The following is a 24,699-nucleotide window of genomic DNA, read 5'->3' as shown; positions in this document are numbered from 1 at the left end:
CGCCAACAATTTCTCAGACCCTTCTTATATTCAAATTGAAACCAATAAAAGAAAAACACAACCCAAGTTGTAGCAATGGAAGCATTTCCACTGAACTTCAAGAAAAAGGATTGCAAAATTGTAGTGGCGGTGGATGAGAGTGAAGAGAGCATGTACGCACTTTCATGGTGCCTCTGTAACTTGATTTCTCAAACCACAATCAACAATCTCATCCTTCTTTATGTCAAGTCCCCTCCTCCCGTCTATTCTTCCTTGGACGTTGCAGGTTAGCCATGGCTGTTTCTTCAAATCGTTGCGTTTTCTATCCATTAATAACTACTTAAATTCTGCCAGGACTACTGTGCTCACAGCGTATGGTTTCAGGGTATATAATTTCGGGCGATGTGATCAGAGCGTTGGAAACTTACGGCAATGATCTGGCGAACTCGGTAATGGGAAGAGCCGAAGATATATGCGGAAAGTTCAGCACCGATGTAAAAGCCTCTTGCTTTCAACTTGAACGCCGCTTGTTTTTATTTACACTTTGTATTGTTCTTACCGATGATTTCAACTGTGTGCAGGTAACTGTGGAGAGAATGGTGGGAAGTGGGGATGCTAAGGACGTTATATGTAATATCGTTGATAGAATCAAACCCGATACGTTGGTGATGGGAAGCCATGGTTACGGTTTCTTCAAAAGGTATAATGATAACTTCACACTTCATTTATGGGGTTTTTCCCCCAAGAGAAAAAGGGTTAGTCGGAAGCGTGAGTGATCATTGCGCCAAGCACGTTAAATGCCCGGTGGTGATCGTGAAACATCCGGGGAAGATATAAAAGCTTTCCTTCTTGCTGCATTTCTCCTTGAATATTGTATAGATCAAATCATTAGTATTAGATGTTTATTGTGGACTGTGATTTTCTTATCTGAAAGTATGTGTGTTCCTCAAAAAAAGGAAATGGGTTTATCAGTTTATGCCTACAACACTACGACATACGTTATTCATTTCGCCGAACCATAATTAATGGAACCTTTGTAGGTGACAGCGATTTGCCCGAAACAAAACAAATGCAATAACATTCGGTAATGTCCAAAAGTACACGAAGGTTTCAATTTTACCCGCAACCTAAACTTACCTGGTTGGCCTCTAAACGAGCCGAACGAACACGAATGATGATATGTTAATATCGTTCATTAACTTAACCGAACAAACGAATACGATCAACTAAACAAACGGAATTTATTCTTCGTGTTCGTTCATTAAAAAAATTAGTTTGTTCATGTTCGTTCGTTAAAAATGATAACAAAACACAAATGAACACAAGCAAACGAACATAAAACGAATGAACATAAAATTAATTGGGTTTATATTTCATAAGATTTTTTTCTTTCCAAATAATTTTTTAACAGAAAAGTACGAGTTTGGAACAAATGTATAGTCGTGTGATCCTTTTGTAACTTTTAATAGTTGAGTGACTCAACAAAGCAACACTCTATAGTAAGAGGATTATTTTGTAACTTTTAATACTCGAGGGACTTAATAAAGCAATATCTTATAGTCAGGATCATTTATTTACTTTGTTCTAAAATTTATAAGGTATTAATATTTCAAACAGATCTAGAGATTGAACTGAATATAAACGAACGAACATAAATAAACTAAAATAAACAAACGTATTACCGAACATTCATGAGCGAGTAAATCATTTGTTCGTGTTCATTCATTTAATTAAACGAACACAAAATCATGTTCATGTTCTTTATTTAATTAAACGGACATAAAATCTTATTCATATTCATTCATTTAATAAATAACGGACTTCCCGCTGAACGATTCACTAAACGTTCGATCGCGTCGTTATTATAAATATCATGAAAATAAAGATAACATAAATCAAACTAAAATAAATATATAACCATCATATAATATTTTTGGATTTATAATGAAACAGAAAACTATTAATAAAACTTATTACTATCATTTTTAACGCATCATATCTAAATTATGTATGCAGTAAATACACCTAAATTTTTAAATATATTATGTATTGTATTTGACTTGCATGTAAAATTCAAACGAATAGATTAATTAGAATTTTGAATTATATAATATTAATATTTAAATATTTGATTAAAATATTTTGATATTTAGGACTAATTTAGACAATATATAATTTGAGTGTGCATGGGGCAGTTAACTTAACCCGTCCCAAAAATTACCATTCTATTACTAAAAAATCGGCGGGTTAATTATATGGTTTTTTTCGTGTGAAACGACGTCGCATATCACAGAAGAAAGGGAGCTCACAGAAAAAGATACAGGTTACGAAATTCCATATTTACCCTAAATTTTGGAATAACATCGAGAGTTATTGTTCCTCTTTTTCCAATATTACCCTCCAGTGCCCCAACTCGTTTTCGTTTTTATTGGGGGGGTCAAATTTGATCCTTTCTTCTATGATATGAAGTGGTTGCCTTGAATTACATCGATCTCACCGTCCCTCCGATCTCAGATCGTCGCAAACTATCGAGCTTCATCCGTTTGTATTTTCCGGGGATCCGAAGTCTGAACCGGAGAGCGAAACGATGTTTCTTGTGGATTGGTTCTACGGCGTTCTTGCCTCCCTCGGTCTATGGCAGAAAGAGGCCAAGATCTTGTTCCTCGGCCTCGATAATGCTGGTAAGACCACATTGCTTCACATGTTGAAAGACGAGGTTCGTTTTCCCCCCATTTTTTACTCATTTTCCAATAGTTTACCCATTTTGCTTCGAGTATCGAAATCTGTTTTTGAAGGTATAGTTTTGGATCTCGAATCAGATTCTATTGAACAGAAAATTTTGAAAGAAAAAGGTAATTAACTATGTTGAATATTACCGTTTCCAGAGATTGGTTCAACACCAGCCCACTCAGTATCCGACATCCGAGGAGCTTAGTATTGGGAAGATTAAGTTCAAAGCTTTTGACTTGGGTGGTCATCAAATTGCTCGCAGAGTCTGGAAGGATTACTATGCTAAGGTAACCAAAAACTGAATTTAATGCTTATTTTTTAAGTAAAATTTCCTTGTCAACTGTGTGTTTTCTATGTTTCCATGTTTAGTACTTTTAGTGATTCTGCATTCACTTGAATCTGTTTATTTTTAATTCTTTTGCTATGGTTATTACAATCTCAATTGCCAGGAGTTTATTAGTTTTGATGACAGAACTTACTCTATGCTCATATGTCGCACTGATGTTTTTGTGCCTGAGCTATTTTTGTTCAGAGTCTCAATGGATTTTTTCCTGCCGTGTGATGTAATAGAAACAAAATAAGAGGGTTTCTAATGTCATATGCTGATTTTCTAATCATTTAATGGTAATGAATTTTCAGTGAGGTTGGTAATTTGATCACCTTATGGAACGCTTAACTTTTAGCTGATTGATTTATTTCTCAAGCTGTCTAGGTGAAACCGGAGTCTCGAACAGTTATCAAAGTCTCAAACTCCTATTATTAGATCTTTAGCATATCACTATAGTTCATTTTGTAAAGGTAGCCATTGGTCGAGTATTATCTGTCAGCTGTAGCTTTCTGCGCAAAAAAAAAACATATTTCTCAAGCATATAATACAAAAGGCATAACAAAGAAAATAAAAAAAGAGATTCCTTGTGGGCATGTGTGTTTCTGTTTCGCCATTCTTCTTGTGCCAAAAACAGCAATGTTTGTGTGCTGAACCAGGTGATCTGGATCTGGCAGCTGGATGTGAAGGTTGAATTGAAGTTGTATGAACATTTTTTTTACACTATCATTGCTTTTGAGCAACATACAATGTATGATGAGAAGTTTAGATGACATTTTTTGCTGCTATATGTCCTTGTTCTTATTGTTTTGATTTAGAAGCTATGGCCACATGGTCACCGGTGAATGCTTTGAATTGTATATTTTCTTGGTTCCAGGTGGATGCTGTGGTTTACCTGGTAGATGCCTATGATAAAGAGAGGTTTGCAGAATCAAAGAAGGAACTCGATGCACTACTTTCAGACGAGTCCCTTGCCAATGTCCCATTTCTTATCCTTGGAAACAAGATTGATATACCATATGCTGCCTCTGAGGATGAGTTGCGATACCATCTTGGTCTCACCAACTTTACCACCGGCAAGGGGAAGGTAAACCTAGCAGACTCGAATGTCCGTCCACTAGAGGTATTTATGTGCAGCATTGTCCGCAAAATGGGATATGGTGATGGCTTCAAGTGGATGTCTCAGTATATCAGTAGGTTAATGGCCAGAAAGATGCATTACGCTTTCAAACCACAGCTCCATCTCGTCACACCGATTCCGGGAAAAGAATGTACTCATCAAACTGTTTGAACTGGCCCCCAAGTGTGTTTTGAATTGGGATGTATAAAAGGGAGGTAAAACTGTCACTGCTCTGTAAAATAGTTGTGGCAGCAAGTCTCCGGTACTGTAGTTTTCTCAATGAACTTCCATATCCTACCAACTCGAATAGAATTCAATTGAGTAGCATTTTCAACTTCGAAATTGATTATGTTAGTTTCTTTTATAAATAATTCTTGATATACCGGCTGGTAGAAAGGTAAAGGTTTTGATTCATATGTAAATCATCTCAAATTAGACATTCGACTTCCGACACGAGTTCAAAATATCAACTCGATAAGGATTTTGAAACGATTATAACTCAAATTTAAAATGATCAGAGCAATTGTTTTTATATAAAATATTTTCACCCACTTTATATAAAAAATTATATATTTCATATCAGACAAAGAAATCAAGAGACCAAACCAATTATCATCGTTGAGTTCAAGTCCTCAATCTTTTTTTTTTTTGAATAAACAAGTACTCGATCTTAAATTTAGTCAACAAAGTCCATAATTAAGTTTTAACAAGTCCATGATTGAAACCGATACTGTTAAATTTTCTTTTGACATGATTTAGATACCACAAGTAATTAAAAGAAAAACATCTCCATTAAAGTACGGAATTAGTTAATACTGCAGTTCATGGTTGAACCATATATTTGGCGTCAATTTTGTTTAGGCCGGGTACAGCAGACCTACATGTCTGCCATTCATCACCCTGGGATTAATGTAAATGGAAGTTAGATGATGAAAAGGGATCCAACGACCCTATATTTTATGATGTTTTAGTTAGTCCACCACAAAATCGTTCTCGATATGGAGCCGTTTAACGAACACAATCTACAACTTGAAGGCACCCTCTCCAGATTCCTTCATTTAATATCCATCATCTTTCTCTCAATTCCTACACTGAAATTCACATATATCAACTATCGTATATATTATGGGTAACCATATTACCACTGCTACATGTCTGCCATCCGATACCGCCGGGAAAGTAATTCTCTGGGATGGTTCGGTTCAAGAATTTAGCTGTCCATTGGAAGCGGCGGAGCTGATGTTGGAGCATCCGCAACACGTTGTCGTGGAGTTCAACGCCGAAATTGATCAGAAGAGACCGATTCCCTTGCCCGCCGACCATAAACTCGACGTAAAAAAGCTTTACGTGATGCTACCAGTGAGACGAGGGAAGCCCATCACGTTGTCGTCGGAGGAAGCTCGTCGTGTGCTGTCGAGTGCGAATTCAGTCTTGAGGTCGAAGTCGATTTTATCGTCGTCCCCGAAGCTTCTTCCTTTGTTTTCCAGGATTTGCACGGCGAATGATCATGCCGACAGAACGGGACATAAGTTCATGTTGCAGAAGAAGGAAAGCGCCGACAAGAGGTCCGATGGGGATCAGAGTTTAAAGGAGTTATTTTCGGAGAGTTCGGAAAGTAGGCCGGAATATTTGAATATGCAATATTCAGGCAAAGGATGGAAACCAAGCTTGGATACTATAAACGAGAAGGTACGAGTACGACATAGGTTGTTTTAACTTCAAAGTTTTTCAGTTATCGTAGGCTACTAAGCTTGACCTGTAACTTGGTGAATCGGATTCCTGTAACAAGTTTTCATGGTTTAGTTATTTTTGATTAAAAAATAATTAATAATATCTAAACACTACCCATTATCCCTAACACTGATAATACTATCAACTAACTAATTGTTAAATAATTACAAAAAATCAAGTAATTATTAAATAAAATTATATTGTAATGTTTTAAGCACCCCAATTTCTTTAAGACTGTAACTTTAGGGTGATCAAATTATACGTTTCTCTGCATAAAAATGGAGATACAAATTGTATGCTTAATTTTAAAAGGTTTGATTAATCGTCATAACAGTCGAGGTAAATTATAAATTTATTCAATAATTTTATTTTCCCCTTATTTTACTTATTATATTTTAAATATTTTAAATTTAATTATTAAACTTTATATATTTATTGTTCAACCGTTAACTTTCTAACAGTGTTACGATATGACAATCAACACCCAAAAATTAATCTTAAATATTTTTATAAAAATTATATTTAAATAAATAAGACATAGTATTAGTTTAAATAAAAAACTAGTTATTTTATTTATGTTCTTTCCTTCTTTTCCTCCTCTTCTATTATCTCTATTTCTTTCCTCAATTTAAATGAATCCTCCAGCTTGCCGCTATTCTAACCACCGTCGGTCATTTTCTTGCCTTGCACACAAGGACGGAGCTCCCTTAGGGTTCAAGGGCCCACGTCTCTGTTAAAACTTATATATTTGATATAATCTTAGTTTAATAATACTTTGGTTCATGTAAAAATAAATATTTAAATTTAAAAAATATAAAAAATTATTAAATATTTAATTAAGTAGAGGTCGAACTAAAGAATGATAAATTAGAAGTTGTCTTTTGAGTTTTGAGTTTTTTTTTTAATTTATATGAATACAAGGTAATACATGTTCAAAGACTTTCAACTATTTGACAATGAACGCTCATACTCCTACATACGTGCTTGAACTCGGGACCTCAAGGATAATAACAATCTCTTAATCACTAAGGTCGTTTAGTTCATGCTGAATTTCAAATTTAAATACCTAATAAATCTTTATATTTTTCTTAAATAGTCTAACATTTCAACCCCTACCAATATTTAATTTTGGCTCGTCTCAGTTTGCACCACCCTTTTACTGCTCTGCCCATCGGTCAAATGTTCTTTAATCATATTTTTCAACTTCATAGAGTATCTCAAAGTAGAAACGCCGGGAATGACATCATTGGTTAACGTTAGCATAATTCTGGTATAATACTTCTTATCACTCTTCTATTCATAAAACACCATTTGAGGTGGTTTATGGGCAAGCTCCACTCATGAACCCTATGTGGCTGATGATTTCATTGTTACTACGATTGATACAAGGTCACAGGCTCAAGAAGCTGCAATCAAAATGTTGAAGTTCTATCTTCAATAGGCTCAAATCGAAAGAAAATTTTCACCGATAAAAAACGATCCAAAATAACATTTCAAGCCGGTGATTGGGTCTACTTAAGCCTCAATCTTACCAGAATTGCCTATCCACCTCAGTTGGTAGAGCACAAGGCTCTTAACCTTGTAGTCGTGGGATCGAGTCCCACGGTAGGCAATTTATAATTTGGAGGTCTCCCACAGAAGCTGCTCTCAACCTGGCGTTGGGTGCAGCTTACTATCATACCTCTCTTTACCCTATTACATATGGGAATAAGGGTCAACTAATGTTCTTACCAACAATATTTCTTGACTACAATTTTTTTTTGAGGTAAATACGTACATATTAATAATATAAAATTTCTATATTTAAGTGTATGCGATAAATTTTTAACATAAACACATATATTAATGAAAACAACTCCAAATTTTAAAGAAAAAAAATTCAATTCTAAGAAATTTTAAGATGAATATATATTCTTGCTAACATCAATATACATCCACCACTATGTTAGAAGAATGAGTATGTTTAGAAGAATATTAGGCAGTTAGGAAGCTGTTAAGCTGGTTGTTAAGAGAGGTTATTCTGTTAAGCTACCTGTGCAGTATATAAACACAGCAGCCCTTGTATTGTAATCAGAGTATCAATAAATGTTTACTTCAATAACGTTTTACTACTTTCTCTTCAACTACTTCCTAATATGGTATCATTCGCCAAACGGTCCTGACTTCATTTGTTCTTTCGCTGCATGGAAGAGGAGGAAAAATGTCATCGCGTCTTCGGCAGCGGCAACGGCTGCTAAACCGGCGTCGTTTACTGCATCAGGAAACATGAGATTGCAACGAATTATGGCGGTTTCTATGATCTTCTCATCACATTTGCATCATGTCCACTCTTCCAGAGAGATAGAGATACTTATTAAGCAGATCGCCGTGCCGGTTTTCTTCGGCAGTCCATGCCTTGGTCTAAATGGCCCAAGGGGTAAGGCTAGCACCAGTTTCATCGCGAGTTCCATCCAAGGTATTAAGCATTGTTTGATAAGTGGAAAGGGCTTCCTCCGTGATCATATCACCCACCAGAACGACAAAGTAATCATCGGGAATCTCCTTTGCCCTTTCCCGGAGCTCGTTGACTTGGTCATAAAACCATTGGAATTAGGATCCAGGAGAAAGTAGGCGGGCTGCCAACATTTCTCGACTGGTTTCAAGTGAGTCAGGATGTTGTTCTCGGCCCATCCTTCCAGAGATTTGAAGATCTCAACCTTACGAGGCGGCATGGAGTGGGTGATCTGAGCAGGCACCTCCCGTGGAGGCGCGAAAGGCTTTTTCAGATTCCCAACATCTTTGGAGCCATAAGGAATGGTGGAGATCATGGAAAACTTGGGAGATCTGAGAGTGGATTTGGGAGGAAGAGCATGGCAAGGGAGTTTCTGAGAAATCGAGGCAATGAGACTGAGATTCAGAGCCATTTTCGCGCTCGCCAGATGGGTAGTGTCGCTTCTGCGCTTAAAAATTCCCCCATATTCCGAACGCTGGGTCTAATAGGCGGGAAATGGATTGAGGCTTATGATCACCACACTCTTCAGGTTAATAATTCTGCCAATGGGAACTTATAACAGAGATTCCGTTTATGGGTACACTGGAGACCATCTATATAGTATTTTTTTGTGCAAGTAAACAGAAGTTTAATTTTGCATTCATGTTGTTGCTTTTATTGCTTATATCTCAAAAGTGTTATGGGACTTGAAAGCTTCTCAGCTAAAAGTCCATAAAAAAAAAATTTCAAGGAATCTGGTAAAAGAGGGTGAAGAACAAAGAAATGAAGGTGAATCAGAAGTACGAAAGGAAGCATAAGCACTTTCGATTCAAAGTGAACGGAAGGAAGCATCGGCACTTTCGGTTCAAGAAGAACGAAAGGAAGCATCGAAAGCATCGACACTTTCGATTCAAAGTGAACGGAAGGAAGCATCAGCACTTTCGACTCAATTGTTCATCTTTTTATCAAGAAGGTTGAGAAAGTAGGGAGAATGTTAGAAGAATGAGTATGTTTAGAAGAATATTAGGCAGTTAGGAAGCTGTTAAGCTGGTTGTTAAGAGAGGTTATTCTGTTAAGCTACCTGTGCAGTATATAAACACAGCAGCCCTTGTATTGTAATCAGAGTATCAATAAATGTTTTACTTCAATAAACGTTTTACTACTTTCTCTTCAACTACTTCCTAAGTGAGTATAACAGAAAGTATACACAGGAAAGAATGACTTGTTATTCATCTCAGCTGGTGCATTACATTTATAAGAGAAGATTAAGCTCTCATTAGCTGCCAATAACCGTCTAACAAACTAACACTCTTAGCTAATCAACCTAACAGACTAACTGCCTCCTCATGCATGTGCTGCATTGATAACAGTCTAACATTCCCTCTACTTTCTCTTCCTCCTTCAACAAGGTAAGACACATCCTTCCGTTCGACTTGAATCGGAAGTGCCGATGCTTCCTTCCGTTCGACTTGAATCGGAAGTGCCAATGCTTCCTTCCGTTCGACTTGAATCGGAAGTGTCGATGCTTCCTTCCGTTCGACTTGAATCGGAAGTGTCGATGCTTCCTTCCGTTCGACTTGAATCGGAAGTGCCGATGCTTCCCTCCGTTCGACTTGAATCGGAAGTGCCGATGCTTCCCTCCGTTCGACTTGAATCGGAAGTGCAGATGCTTCCCTCCGTTCGACTTGAATCGGAACAAACATTTGATGTGAATGAACATTCAACAAAAAATTCTAAAAGAAAAACCTATTCTATAACAACAATGTGAAACAAACCAAACACCAACAACATCATTGAAACATTTGATCCGCATCACCACAGAGTAAGTTGAACACAGCTCCCTTGCGGCCGAAATGCTCTGCTCTACCAATTCTATGCAAGTAAACCTCACAACCAGTCTCCATATGGTTGTCATGTTTCATAAGAAGATCATAGTTGTGAGGATACACAACTGATGAATAAAGGATACGATCAATCTTGATCAAACCAGTTCTCTTGTGAAGTTCATATTTCACCTTGCTCCTTTTTCCAATTTCAACCACGCAGTTAAAAATCGTAGAAGTTCCAGGTCCAATCTCAAGATCATGCCATGGGTGCGCAGCGACGGACCTCCTGGTCATTGAAGAAAGGGTCCTTTCATTCAAAGGAGGATGTGCAGAATTTTGAGAGTCGAAGGACTTGGCAAGAGGCTCAATTGGGGGAGACATCACTACAGCGGTTTCCAGTTCTGAAGAAAGAGAAACTTTTCGAGGATCTTGAAGGAATGCGCAGATCTCAAGAACAGAGGAAGCAAAAAATACAAAAAGATAATAACAAAGAAAGATGTGCCCATTGAACAGGCACCTCGACGATCTTTTTGGTTTCTTGAGGCGTTGGTGCCTCGGCAGAGATGACGGTCCACAGAACCACGACGGTGAGTGAAATTCTTGTGCCATATCGCACAACATTTTCTGCAGCTCCTCCAGGCTGCAAACTTTCTCCTCTTCCCTTGTTTGAGCCATAAGGGAGATCATTTCAACCATAAAATCAGACAAGCCCTGATCGTCTTCATCATCGAGATCAAATAATCCAGCATCGTAATGAGTTCTCTTCCTCTGATCTGATAAAACGGAATAAGCTTCTTGAATCTGTTGGAATTTACGCTTGGCTTCACTCAATAGAGAAGGAGTGCTCATCCACTTATCCAGATGCCATTGCATTGCAAGCTTTCGATAAGCACGCTTGATGTCTTGAATGGAAGCATCGATCTCGACTCCCATAACATTATAGTACGATGGTAAGCCACGTTCAGCCTCCATCACCACAATCCAAATAATATTTGAGAATGAGCCCCAAAAGCTCAATGAATGTTGTGTTATAGTGGTGTTAAAGCCCGAGCATGGTAACTAAGTCAGCAGTTTGCTGACTAGACCCATTGTGCACCATGAATGAAGAACTAGAGAGACAGAAAATTTAGAAGCGTGAAAGCAAAATTCCCAGGACTTTGGCGAAAGATACCATATTAGGAAGTGAGTATAACAGAAAGTATACACAGGAAAGAATGACTTGTTATTCATCTCAGCTGGTGCATTACATTTATAAGAGAAGATTAAGCTCTCATTAGCTGCCAATAACCGTCTAACAAACTAACACTCTTAGCTAATCAACCTAACAGACTAACTGCCTCCTCATGCATGTGCTGCATTGATAACAGTCTAACATCTAGACCATCAATCATTATAGCAACTGATGGGATTTTTACCCAGGGAAACATTGATTATTTTAGAAAAAAAGGATGATAAAGAAAATCAACCTAGTTGAAATAGTATTATTGATTCAATAGTATTTTCCCGAAGATGCTATTTGGATTTCATTTAAACGGTTTTAGTTAGTATTTATTTAGTCATTGATCTTCGATAAAAGTGATAGACAGTGATTAAAATAACGGTCAATGTAATGACCAAAATCTAAGTTCATTAAGGTTGAAAAGAGAAACACAGAAAGAGGGGAGAAAGAAAAGGAAGAAGGATTAAGTAGAAATGAAGAAAAAGAGAAAAAAAATTGTGTAGACTAAATTTACATCGTTTTCAATCAAAATTTGATTTTTTATAATATCCAAAACTACGTCGTTTTGGTGTTGATTGCCACATCATAACACCGTTAGAAAGCTCGTAATCGAGTTATCAAAAAAATTCAATGTTGTAATATCCCAAACTACGGGTTAGTGACTAAATTATAAGGAATTTGGAATGTGTTGATTAAAGTGAAAAAGTTGAATAGTTTAATGATTTAATTAGAAATATTTCCTAAAAGTTTATAGTAATTATCCAAAGAATTAAAGGGCAAAATGGTCATTTAGCATGAAAGATATTTCCCCCCAATTATATGAATGATTATCGTGGGGTGGGGAAGAGTTATCTACAAACTCTTCTTCCTTCTTCATCTTCTTTCTCCCGTGGAAGCTAGGCAAAGGTAAGAGTTTTCTATTTTATTGATTATTTGTTGAATTGAAGGATGAGTTTTGATTATTAGATGACAACTAAGCTTAAGTTGTCTTATAATCAAAGGATGAAGAAGTTGTAAGAGATTAAAGAAAATGAGTTTTTATATGAAATCATGGAAAAGGGTTGATAAGTTGAATTTGAAGTTAAATTTGACTTGTCATCATGCTAATTAAAAAATATGAAGTGATAGAATTGAAATTAGAACATGATGAAAATTTGGTATGATTATTGAAATTCATATGAGGGATAGGATTTTGAGATTTAAGATGGTTTTTATGGATATAAGTTGGTTTAAGTGATGGTAGTTGAATTTAATGGCATGATAGAGATTTAAAATAGAAGAATTGATTGAAGAATTGATGATTTTTGGGCTTGAAATACAATTTCTGGGCAGAGGGAACCGATACCCTATGAAGGGGCATCGATTCCCCCCCTTGAACGAAAAATTCCAGTATGTTCAGGGGGTACCGATTCTCCCCTAAATGGAAAATGAAATTATGGTTCGTAAAACTAGCTTAAGTTATTAATATCAAGTTTAAGGTTTAGGCTTCTGATGGTTGTTTTGAAATGTTATATTTATGTAGATATTGAGCATAAACAAGTTTCTGGAATAATCAAAGGACTAGGATTGAATCAAAGTAAGGCTAAGGTGAGTGCAATTTTAATTGTACTTATATTATTGAACGAACATTGGCTTGCGATGAGTCAATAATGGAGTTACTATGGTAAGAAGTGACTCCTAAAATGTTATTTGAATTGTGATTCTTATGTTTGTATGAGTACATGAAAATGGGTACATGTTTTATACTTATTACATATGTTACATGAATTGAGTGAACACATATTAGTGTGACGAGCTATGTGAATTGGTTTAAGTAGTGGATGTGATTATATAAGTTGTATAGTATAAATATGTGATATAAGACATAAGTTTAAGAACTATATGATATGAGATAAGATAGACACATGCTATTATAAGTGACTATAGAATCACGAACTATATAAAATAGCAAAGATTTATGTGATAACAAGAGAAAGGATATAAATTACATGAGTAAGATATATATATATATATATATATCAGAATTGGTATAACCAACTTATGCGATTAGATGAAAAGTGGGATAAGTTAAATAACATTGATCTATAGTACAATATGAGAATAATATATAAACTAGGAGACATTGACAGAAGTAACTATACGAACATGTAAGATAAGTTATATGGGGAAAAGTTATGAGATTAAATGAACATATAATATATGAGTCATATGGTAAAGACTTATGAAGTTATAGGAAAATGCTATGAAAATTATGTGATGATAAGTTATGAGAATATATATATAGGTAATAAGATATGTGAAATTGAATTAAGTAAATATATGAAATTAGAATATATATATTTAATGTGAAATAAGTGATTATGTAAAACTGTGAGAAGTTATAGGACATTGATAATCGAATTATATGAAAGTGTGTATATGGATACATGTATAAGTCATATGTTATCCTAGGTGCTATGTGATATATACATATGAACATATGTGAACAAAATATGATATACGAGTTTATATGAATGCATGAAAAAAATGATACGATCTATGTGATTACAGGAATATTTGATATATGTTACATAATATGAACTTATGTGTGATATGAGTTATATAACAAGAATTATATACAAACCATATGAGAATGAGTTATGATATTACATGGTTATATAATACAAGTGATGTGAACATATGAATATATGTCTATGAGAAGACATAAGAATAAGATGTAAACTATGTGACATGTGAATGTGAATCATATGAAAATGTTTTACGTGTAAGTGAACTACGTGCCTATATGAATATGTGAAATGAGAGATGGTATAAGCCATATGAAACGATCTAGGTGAATACATGTACTGATGATACATGTGATATGAGATATATGGTTACACATACATGTGGTATGTGACAGAAGAGAAAGAACAAGTGATATGAAATGTTATAAATGATAATGCCCATGTTATATGATATGAGAGCTATAGGTGTAGTTGGCATGCCAAGAGTCGAGGGTATTGTAGTCCTTCGGGACGTAGTGGTCCTACGGGACATATATAACAGTCATTCGGGACGAATACTGAACAAATGTTCGGTGCCCCATGAGGGAATTTATACGAGCTGTGGTGACAACATTAGTGCACAACCTCAATGTACTCACATACCTCTGTTCTCAATAGTGTACATGGGTGAAATAAAGAAATACCAATGAATGTTATGTATATACTTTTAATGATATGAAACGTGATATGATTTATATGATGAAGTATGTATTGATTGGTAAAATGTATGGTATTGTAGGATGATATATGTGCATGAGTGTATTTATTACATGCAAAGGTATATGATTCTGTTTGATATGATGATGTTAAATGATTATGCACTGTTAGAAGATAAGTTTCCATTATATGTTTATATGCCTCACTAAGTCATCGACTTAGCGTGTGATTGTTTCATACGTAGGTATGGAAAGCGAAAGGAGAAACAAAGAGTAACAAGACAGGTCAGTTCTCCTTACCAAAGATCAGATCAGAAATGTAGATCGAATTATATGTATTTTATTAGAAAGAATTCAGTTGACATGTAATAAATAAAGGAATTTGTATTGGATACGCTCTGATCGAGTTTTAGAATATTTTAAACGTATATATATATGTAAATGGTATTTATTCCCTATTTGTAATCTGGAAATTTTAACATTTGGGATACTGTTTATACGGTACTGTTCATACAGTACAGTTCATACCATATTTTATTATTTATAAATACACTTTTGTTTTCAAAATTTTATACCAAACACAATTGAACAATATATGATCTTATTTTCTTAAAATAAGTTCAAATGTCTTGCTATTTTGTGCAAGTAAAGGTTTTAAAAAGTCAATGTGACACCTCGGACTCGTATCTGGGTCGGGTACGGGTTAGAGTGTTACAAATGTATAAAATTCAGTGATTAAATTAAAAAAATTAAAAGTACAATAAGTGAAATAATAGAGAAAGTAAAATTCAGTGAATAAATTTATAGTTTACTCTAATAGTATTAATTTTCTAATTATAATTTAATTGTTTAGAAACAATTAGTTATTGAGTTATCAAAATGATCTGAGACGTCGGGTCCATGAACATTCCGGGGACCTGTATCCGGTACGGTGCAGTCGCATGGTTGTTGTTTATGCTGCCAGTGCTTACCCGAAGCCATTTCCCCTCCCCTATGCTTTCTCTCTTCCGATAAAAGATACACAGGAGAAAAGAAAAAGAAACAACGAAGGGGAGCAAATGGTGGTTTTGGGTTTTTCCATTTAATTTTATTAATTAAAATTTCATTAAATATTTGGTAAAACACCGGTCAAAGGGATCTCAAAAGTTCTCCACTATGGCGGTCAACCATCCAGGTAAGCAGATAACAGTCCACGTGTGTTTTCCGTCACACCTGTTAACAACTGTTAACGTTGAGTGACCAATTTGTAACAAACGATAACGTTAGTAATCGATTTGTGACTTTTGAAACATCAGTGGTAAAAATGAAAACTTACCCAAACATTAGTGACCATTTGAGTAGTTCAACCATCGAGGTAAGCAGATAACAGTCCACGTGTGTTTTCCGTCACACGTTGAGTGACCAATTTGTAACAAACGATAACGTTAGTAATCGATTTGTGACTTTTAAAACATCAGTGGTAAAAACGAAAACTTACCCAAACATTAGTAATCATTTTAGTAGTTTACCCTTTAATTTAATATTTTTTTATTTTAAATTATTTTAATTTTAATTTATTTTAATATTTTTTTTAAAGTTAATATATGTTAAATTAAAATAAAGTTAGTCCTCTAATCGAATGGTGACACGTGGTACAACACATGGCAGTACCACGTGGCACCAGTGACACGTGACAACATTCGATTGGAGGATTAAATTTGTTTTAATTTATTAAAAATATGATTAAATTGAGAGAATATGTAAATAACATAAACCAAATGTGTGACAATATCAAAATATTTAACTGTTGTTAACGATAATTAACTCGTAGTGAGCATATCTTAGTTAAAGGAAAATGAAAACAACCGAATATCATATTTTTTTGAAATCAGTGAAGAAATATCTCGTTTCTGTAAGCATCTATATCTTTGCTGAATGAAGCAGGTATATGATTATTTTGACAGAAATTATCTCGTTTCTAACCCTTTGGTCTTGTCTCTGCAGGCCTATGAGAAGGTATCAACAGCACTCAAAATGGAATAAGATGTTGTGATAGCCAATCTAGATGCTGACAAGCACAAGGATCTAGCTGAAAAGTATGTAAACTTAACCAGTTAGCTCAATGTTCATTAATAAATGGTTTCTGAACGTTTATGGAATGTAGCAGTGGATGTTAAAAGGCCTTTAATTGAAGATACGGAGTAAGTGGGTATCCAACGTTGAAATTCTTTCCAAAGAGCAACAAAGCTGGTGAATACTACAATGGTGGCAGAGATCTAGATGACTTTGTTTCTTTCATCAATGAGAAGTGTGGCACCAGTCGTGATGGAAAAGGGCAGCTGACTTCAAAGGTTAAAATAGTTCATCATTAGTGCGTCATGTTCATCATTACCTATACTTTATTTGAAATTTACTGTTCTCCCCTTCTCTTTGCTTAGGCTGGTATTTTGTCTGGTTTGGATGCATTGGTGAAGGATTTTGTGGCTGCCGGCAATGATGAGAAGAAAGCAGTCTTCTCGAAGATTGAAGGGGAAGTCGAGAAGCTTTAGGGCTCCACTGAGAGGGATTCATTTTCTCTCTCAAGTCTTCTCCGATGGACTTGTCAATTCATAGTTTCCTGTTTAAATTTTCTTTATATCAAAGAATTGTTGCATGCCCCTGTTGCTGGTTGCCAGGTATGGAAAGATATACTTGAAAGCTGGTAAAAGCTGTTTGGATAAAGGTGCTGATTATCCCAAGAAGGAAACCGAGCCGCTGCAGCGGATGCTTGACAAGGTAAGGATTACTGTTGAAAGTTGAAGTAAGTTTATGTTTTGGTGGGTCGATAATTACGAGTAATTAATAGGATGGTGCCCTGAAATTAACGCTCCCATTCCTTTAATAAACAAACCTGTAGAGGTGGTTAAAATGTATTTATAAGCATATGATACGTGTGATGGCCGTAACCATGAGTTATATGCTTATGATGCAGTTCACCAGCCCAGATAAAGCAGATGAATTCACTGTCAAGAAGAATATCTTATCGACATTCATATAACTTTGAAGATCACTATATGCACTGGCGGCCAGCCCAAGTTTCAGCCATGTTTACGAGAACTGATTTTGCATCCCAGTGCCAGAATCTAGTCAAGTTCGTTTCAATGGCTAGGCGTAGATATGATTTAAAGTGCTTGGGTGCGATAGTAGTAAAGGACTTTGTACTAGCTAGAGCAGTTCTTTAAATTTGGCATTTCTTCTTTTGTGTGCCCCTTTACTCGATGATAAGAATTTTCCGGTTTCCGTTAACCTCAACACAATAATAAAAAAACTTCAATTACAGCAGGTTTATAGAAGCGTCGTTTCATCGAAGTGAAGCTGCTTTTAGAACAAAAATGATACAAACTTACTCATAAGAAGACTGTGCGTCCATCTTGAATTTCAATAACACTATAGTTATGTCTCTAACTTCTCAAAATGCTTTTGATGAACACAATTGTTAAGCTGGCGCTTTTTGGTGACCTTTTGCCATTTTTGTTCCGTTCCTCTGCCAATTTTGCCCATGCCCGAATCTTGTATGCTCGTAGGATGCCTCCTGATCCCATTGGCAGACAATGATATCCTGTTGCCGTGCATTTCTAGGGCTTCAATAGTTTGATTCACCAGAGGCAAACCAGGTGAATTCCTGCCATGAAAATTTTCCTTTCCTTCCAAAAATCTCCCCTGTTGTGCGTCCTTAGCTTCAACAAATTCGTTCCTCCTCATTGTGAACTCACGCTTTCCACATCCCGAAGATCTATTCCTTTTCTCGATCCTATAATGTTGGCGACGTGATGCATTCGGAGCGGCGGACACCCAATGCTCGTAGAGAATGCCGGCGACATACTTTGGTGGATATCTCAGTGGAGGAGCACACAATATAGGACTCTGAATCTGGGGACTTAATGTAACAAGTTGGGGGCTACTTTGACTCTGCAGCTTCTCATTCTGATGGAATTCATTCCTGGTAATATCAATTCAAGCAACAAATCGGTTACAAATAACACCCATTGTATTTGATATTCTTAGAAAAAAGTGCTTTGCCAATGCCATTAAAATTAAAAAGGAGGTTCTTAAGTGCAAGTGAGATGAACCCAATAAGAAATGTAAAAAAGGGGAGAAATAGCATACAGTGAAGGAGAGGGGGGTTGAAGATGGAGATCGAGTTGTCTCCAATCAATCCCTTTGTCTTGCAGAACAACTTCTCTGGGTCTTGCAGATCCGAAAGGGTTTGGTTTCTTCTGCTGCCTTTGTTGCTGTTGTGGTTGCTCGGTTGCTGCAGCTGCAATGGCGGCTGCTGCTGCTGCTGCTGCTTCTTTCTCGACCTCATCGGCCCATGAGAAACCAGAGCCGCCCATGTTTCCACTTCCTATCATCATCTATCTCTCGCACTCTAAACCCTAACGGCTATCCCGCTGTTTTAAATTTCAAAAGGATGGGACTTGCTATTATTTTATTAATGGACAGGCTAGCAGCCAACAAAGTTCATATCAATGAACATGTGAAATTATATGCTATAAATATTTAGGGTAAATTACGCATTAGTGCCTAAATTATTTGCTTTGGTCCATTTTAGTATATAAACTTTTAAATTTTTTTAAAATTATACTTAAAATTTAGTTTTTATTTCATTTTAGTACCCACCATTAAAAACTTTAATTTGTTTTTATTTTAGTACTACTGTTCAAAATTTAATGTTAAGTTTTGAAAAAAATAAAAGTTTAGGTACTAAAACAGACTAAAATTGATAGTTTAGGTACTATACAAGTTAAGTTTTAACGACGGATACTAAATAAAATAAAAACTAAACTTTAGGTATATTTTTGAAAAATTAAAAGTTTTGGTACTAAAACATACCAAAATTGATAATTTAGGTACTAAATTTATAGTTTACCAAATATTTAATATATATATATATATATATATATATAATTGAATGAAGGATTTATATTATTTGTGGAATAAAAACTAAACTTTAGGTATATTTTTGAAAAAATTAAAAGTTTTGGTACTAAAACATACCAAAATTGATAATTTAGGTACTAAATTTATAGTTTACCCAAATATTTAATATATATATATATATATATATATATAATTGAATGAAGGATTTATATTATTTGTGGAGGGGAGCTATGGAATTGCATTTGGGCCTATTCATATAAAAATAGTATAAACTACTTCAAATACCATTGAACTTAAGCGTAGGTTCAAAAATGCTATTAATGTTTAATTTTATTAATTTTATCACTGATGTTTATGTTTAATTTCAATTAGCCACCGTAATCTGTTAACGGGATACTAACATGGCATCTCCATGCCATGACAGTGATGACATGACTCTCTCATTAAAACAACATCATTTTGGCACAACTGTTTTGATGCTAAAAAACCCAAAAAATATCATTTTATTAGAGTTATTTAAATAAAAAAATTACTTTACAGGGAATCTGAACTAAGGTTCTTCAAGAACCAACGTAAACACCAAACCACTGAGTTACCCTAATAACTTATTACATGCTCAACAAAACTAATATAAAACTTGCTAGCCAAATCAATATCTTTCTTAACAAGAACGACTGATCGAGTTGGGATAGGAGTTTGTCCACCGGTCAGGTCAGCTAGTTCCAAGATAGGGAGAGGGACTGGAGCGAAGGAGTGAGGAGTCGAGTGCGAGCGAGCCGGTGAGTGCGTTATGTTTGAGGTCCAACTGATCGCTAAAAATCGAAGCTCCTTCAACAACGAGATTGATCGCGGCAACGATCCGTAGATCCGACCCATAATAGATAACTCGACGAAAGCTGATAGTTTCCCAATGGCAGCGTCTATTCTTCCTAATGGACTGTAAAGCCAAAAAATCAAGTGGGTCTAAAATTGCAACAGTCAAGAATTTACATTGAAATAGAGCAACCAAAAACAAAGCGACCATATTTCTTTTTCCTTGTTCACCATTGCTAAAAGCTCGAGTTTCCCAGTAAAGTAAAGAGATGCTTATATAAGAACAAAAAAGGATACTTTCAGGTTGATGAAGGTGGGATTTTCGTAGGACACAAATCATGAAAGATTTGGGTTTTGGATTCTTGCTTTTGAATTCACTTTCTTTTATTGCTTGCTTCTCTGTTTTTCTCTTGTTGATGATGCATGTTTTACTTTTTCATGATTTAGGGTTAGGGTTATAAATTAGGATTTTATATCAAATAAATTATTGTTAAATTGTCATAAGGATCCTATTTGGATTAAATGACTTTAATGAAATCGTCTATGTTATCACTGTCACAGTAAGGAGATGCCATGTCAGCATCTGTTAACAGATTAACGGCGGATGGCATAATTGAAGTAAACATAAACGTCAGTGATAAGATAGGCAAAATTGAAACGTCAGTGGTATTTTCGAGCCGGAGCTTAAAGACCAGCGGTATTTGAAGTAGTTTACCTTACAAAATATACTCGATTAACTTTAGGGTAAATTACACAAATAGTCATTAAAATATTGGTACATTTCTTTTTTCACTATTAAGTTTGAAAAAGTATAACATGATCATTAATATTTTAATTTGTAACAAAATAGCTACTCAACAGTTAACCTTTCGTTACCTAACATAAATCTAACATGACATATTATTTATTATTTTATTCTCATATATTATCATGTTATCATTGTTGTCACCGGTCATCACCGTTGGTTTACAGAAATTTTTTTTTAAACATTTCTTGTTTATAAATGAAAAATTCGAATGAAATATCGATCAAACCACCATAATTGATCGTCGATGATCGTCATTATTTTTCAACCAACAATGACACTAAACTTCTCCTCTTCGCTCACTCTCTTTTATCAGTTTAGGTTTCTAAAATGTACAACTAAAGTCCCAAATCAAATTTCGTTGGATCTATACCGGTGACTATTAAATTTGAATTATGTTGTTCTTTTTGGCCTCCACTATCATTTGATCATTCGATTCTTATAAAAAAATCATCATAACATAAATTAAATGATCAATTATAAAACCCGCAAGCTTTTGAAAAATTCAGCTAAAACCATGAATTTTTTACCCAAAATTTTCCCTCAAACTTGTCATAGTGATATATTAAACAACAAGTAAGGTACTTCTAGGGGGGATTTAGAACCAAAAATATGTGATGTATGTAAAGATTGTAGGTCAATAAATAGGTTAAACTACATGTTTAGTACCTCAATTATCACTTTTATTTCATTTTGATCACCCAGCTAATTTTGTTTCAAAATCATACCCAACATTACGCTTTGGTTTCATGCTGGTCACCCACTATAAAAATTAACGGTGATGATGATGTGTCACCATAAGGTAATGTCATACCATCATTGAAAAATAAAAAATAAAAAATGTTGCGTCAGTAGTTGTACAATTTTTAATGGTGAGTGACCAAAACGAAACCAAAAAATAACGTTGATATAATTTTGAAAAAAAATATAGCTGGGTGACCAAAATGAGGGTGACCAAAATGAAATAAAAGTGATGCTTAGGATACTAAACGTGCAGTTTATCCTAAAATAAACTGCACATCTTCCATAATTCTATCATATTTTGTGTTAGGGCAATTTCTTCGGGCTGCAATTTTTGTGTTCATTTAGGTTGCCTCTGCTTAGTACTCTGATGCTTCATTTATTCCCCTTACGGTGTATTATAAACCACCAAGCTCTTTCATGCATGCCTGCTGACAAACAACCATAGGAAGAGGATCAAGAAATAAGGTTGGTGGACTATCCCAAACCCAAAAGATTGAGAACCTCCAAAGTCATGACAATAATGAATGTGTGAGAAGGCAACATATTGGGTGGAAGAAGAGGATGAGCCATTATTTTGAGTAAAATAGATTAGGCGGGTAAAAATATTAGCTCATTAGATCATTTTTAAAATTAATTAGGGATCTACAATATTTATTATAGTGACTTGGAACTTATCACGTCGACTTGATGAGTTTTAATAAAATATGTCGATTTGATGAGTTTTAATAAAATATTTCATTAGAACTTATCATCCCGACATGATAAAATCTAATAAAAAATTATATTGTATTAAAACTCGTCACATTGACGTGGGAGTTTGAATAAAAAAATTATTTGGATAAATTCGTCATGTGAGCATGACGAGTTTTCCATGTACTGTAACATTTACCGTACATCTCAAAATAAAATCCGGGTTGGCCTAATAGGCAAATCTTTTTACCAGTTTAACTTATTGGGTCAATTTTACCATTATTTTGTGCTTTTGGTATGAAGTGTCGCATCCTGTTTCTGGCCCATAATGTTAAAGCAATTCAACGATGGTGTTGCAAAGCCCATAATATTTCTTTTACAACATCATAAGGGTGCGTTTGGTTAACGGAATGTAAGATTATCAGTGGGAATAAAAGATTATCAGGTAATAAGATTACTGGGAATGTTGTATTTTGTGTTTGGTTGGTTTAGTAGGAATGTAAGATTACCGTGTTTGGTTAATGGAATAAAATATTATTGGAATGTATATTTGATCAAATTGTCCTTAATATATATTTGTATAATATTACACGTTGGAAAATATTTATATATTTTCTTTAAAAAATTTAAGTTCATAAAATTTATATAATTTTTTTACAAAATTAAAAAAATAAAAAAAGGTTTAATGAAAGGGTAAAATTTTATTTTAACCTCTGAACTTCATATAAAATTTTAATTATAGTATTTTTTGTAAATCTAAAAATAGTTTAAGGATAAATTTGTAATTTAACTTTCGTATAATTTTTATTATTAAATGACAGAAGAATGATATTTTTGAAAAGAAAAAAAATTAAGGGCATTTTAGTCCAAAATGCCGGTAATGTTACAATACCTAAGGGAAGTGAGGTAATGATATTCTCGGTAATATACCTCAAAATATCTACTATTGGTAATAAAACATTACCGAAAAATGACATTCCTGACTAACTAAATGGGGGAATGTGAATTTCATTTTTGGGGGAATCCCACATTCCCCTATCCAAACGGCCCCTAAGTGTAAGGGCATGCAGCAGCAGCTCCATGTTCCCATGCTCATTTCCTTATATCCATTTATGCTAAAAGAGCATCAAAATCATTTGCTCCAAATTCATTGAAGAAATCCACTTTCTCACAGAGAAAGGGAATATAGAAGACTTCAGATATTACGACTAATGTAAAACATATCAAATGAAAAATATTTCTTTTACATTGTTATAAGAAAAATTAAAAAATTTCCTCTCTCTATATTTTAAATTTACTAATGATAGAATTACGAAAGACGCGACATTTTCAAAACATTGAATTTAATTAATATTTGATATGCATTTTTATAAATTTTTAAAGATATTAAAATGATAAAAGTCCGAAGTGTGGTGAGTTAACCGGAAGAAGTATGGAGGAGGTGCAAGTAGTTGGCCTTTGTAGCTTTCCGATCAAGGAATTGATGCGACAATAAGAGGGTGCCAAAACCAAGATTTCAATGAACGACACGTGGAATCTAATTTTGTCAATAACTAGTAGCTATCTTCTTTGGTTCTTTGTACCAAACTTAAATCTAATTAATTCCCATCTCTTGTTTGTTTCTTACTTCAGAAAAATCCGAATTCCCTTTTTGCTCCATAACCCTATTTCAATGCCGATTTGGTCATATGAAGATAAATTCAATATTTTCTAAATAATATTTTATGTTTCAATTTTTTAATAAAAATATTAATAGGTTTTTTTAATTTTTAAAATGTAAAATAACTCAATTTTAAATAAAATTATTATAACTGAATTTATAATTTAAAAATGTTTTAAAATTTTAATAACCAGACTGCACCAGAAAAGTGACGCCCACATTACCATCATCGTCATAATTGCGGTTCACGTAACGTGCGAGTGTCTCAAACATTAAGGGCAAATCACCATTTAGCTTGTTTCTCAATCAGTGTTGCAATTTATTAAGCTACAACTTTGTGGGTTTTCCATCATTAAAATTATGTTTTACTTTGGGATATGAATAACATTGCTAAAAATATGTATTTATTATGATAGATTCAAATACATCGTATATATAAATATTATGCGCAAATTTAAAATCATATTTATTTTAATTTAAATTTAA

General features: G+C 34.5%; 5 protein-coding genes and 1 pseudogene across 5 annotated transcripts; 4 read left to right on the top strand and 2 right to left on the bottom strand.

Annotated features, from left to right (window-relative positions):
• The first annotated feature begins 60 nt into the window (after positions 1-60).
• LOC120121042 (universal stress protein A-like protein) lies at positions 61-22,341 on the top strand. The gene is made up of 7 exons (XM_039140514.1): positions 61-265; positions 364-473; positions 561-679; positions 734-838; positions 5,623-5,635; positions 13,734-13,745; positions 22,329-22,341. The coding sequence occupies exons 1-4, from the start codon at positions 76-78 to the stop codon at positions 753-755; spliced, it is 441 nt and encodes a 146-aa protein (XP_038996445.1). The 5' UTR covers positions 61-75; the 3' UTR covers positions 756-838; positions 5,623-5,635; positions 13,734-13,745; positions 22,329-22,341.
• LOC120121040 (GTP-binding protein SAR1A-like) lies at positions 2,381-4,455 on the top strand. Its single transcript, XM_039140513.1, has 3 exons — positions 2,381-2,695; positions 2,865-2,996; positions 3,912-4,455. Exons 1-3 carry the CDS (start codon positions 2,567-2,569, stop codon positions 4,323-4,325), a joined length of 675 nt encoding a protein of 224 aa, XP_038996444.1. The 5' UTR covers positions 2,381-2,566; the 3' UTR covers positions 4,326-4,455.
• On the top strand, positions 5,280-5,870 carry LOC120121134. The gene has a single exon (XM_039140585.1). It carries the CDS (start codon positions 5,280-5,282, stop codon positions 5,868-5,870), a length of 591 nt encoding a protein of 196 aa, XP_038996516.1.
• On the bottom strand, positions 6,455-11,153 carry LOC120121133 (chaperone protein DnaJ-like). Its single transcript, XM_039140584.1, has 4 exons — positions 10,749-11,153; positions 6,864-6,875; positions 6,584-6,592; positions 6,455-6,487 (listed from the first exon to the last, which is right to left on the bottom strand). Exons 1-4 carry the CDS (start codon positions 11,151-11,153, stop codon positions 6,455-6,457), a joined length of 459 nt encoding a protein of 152 aa, XP_038996515.1.
• On the bottom strand, positions 8,178-8,803 carry LOC120121041 (annotated as a pseudogene).
• LOC120121132 (protein disulfide-isomerase like 2-1-like) lies at positions 15,544-17,618 on the top strand. The gene is made up of 6 exons (XM_039140583.1): positions 15,544-15,663; positions 16,526-16,597; positions 16,819-16,932; positions 17,020-17,115; positions 17,225-17,356; positions 17,553-17,618. Exons 1-6 carry the CDS (start codon positions 15,544-15,546, stop codon positions 17,616-17,618), a joined length of 600 nt encoding a protein of 199 aa, XP_038996514.1.
• Positions 22,342-24,699: the final 2,358 nt, after the last annotated feature.

This window comes from Hibiscus syriacus, unplaced genomic scaffold (assembly GCF_006381635.1).
Source record: "Hibiscus syriacus cultivar Baekdansim isolate YM2019G1 unplaced genomic scaffold, ASM638163v2 tig00110356_pilon, whole genome shotgun sequence".
Taxonomy (NCBI): domain Eukaryota; kingdom Viridiplantae; phylum Streptophyta; class Magnoliopsida; order Malvales; family Malvaceae; genus Hibiscus; species Hibiscus syriacus.
This window is presented reverse-complemented; position numbering and strand designations above follow the sequence as displayed.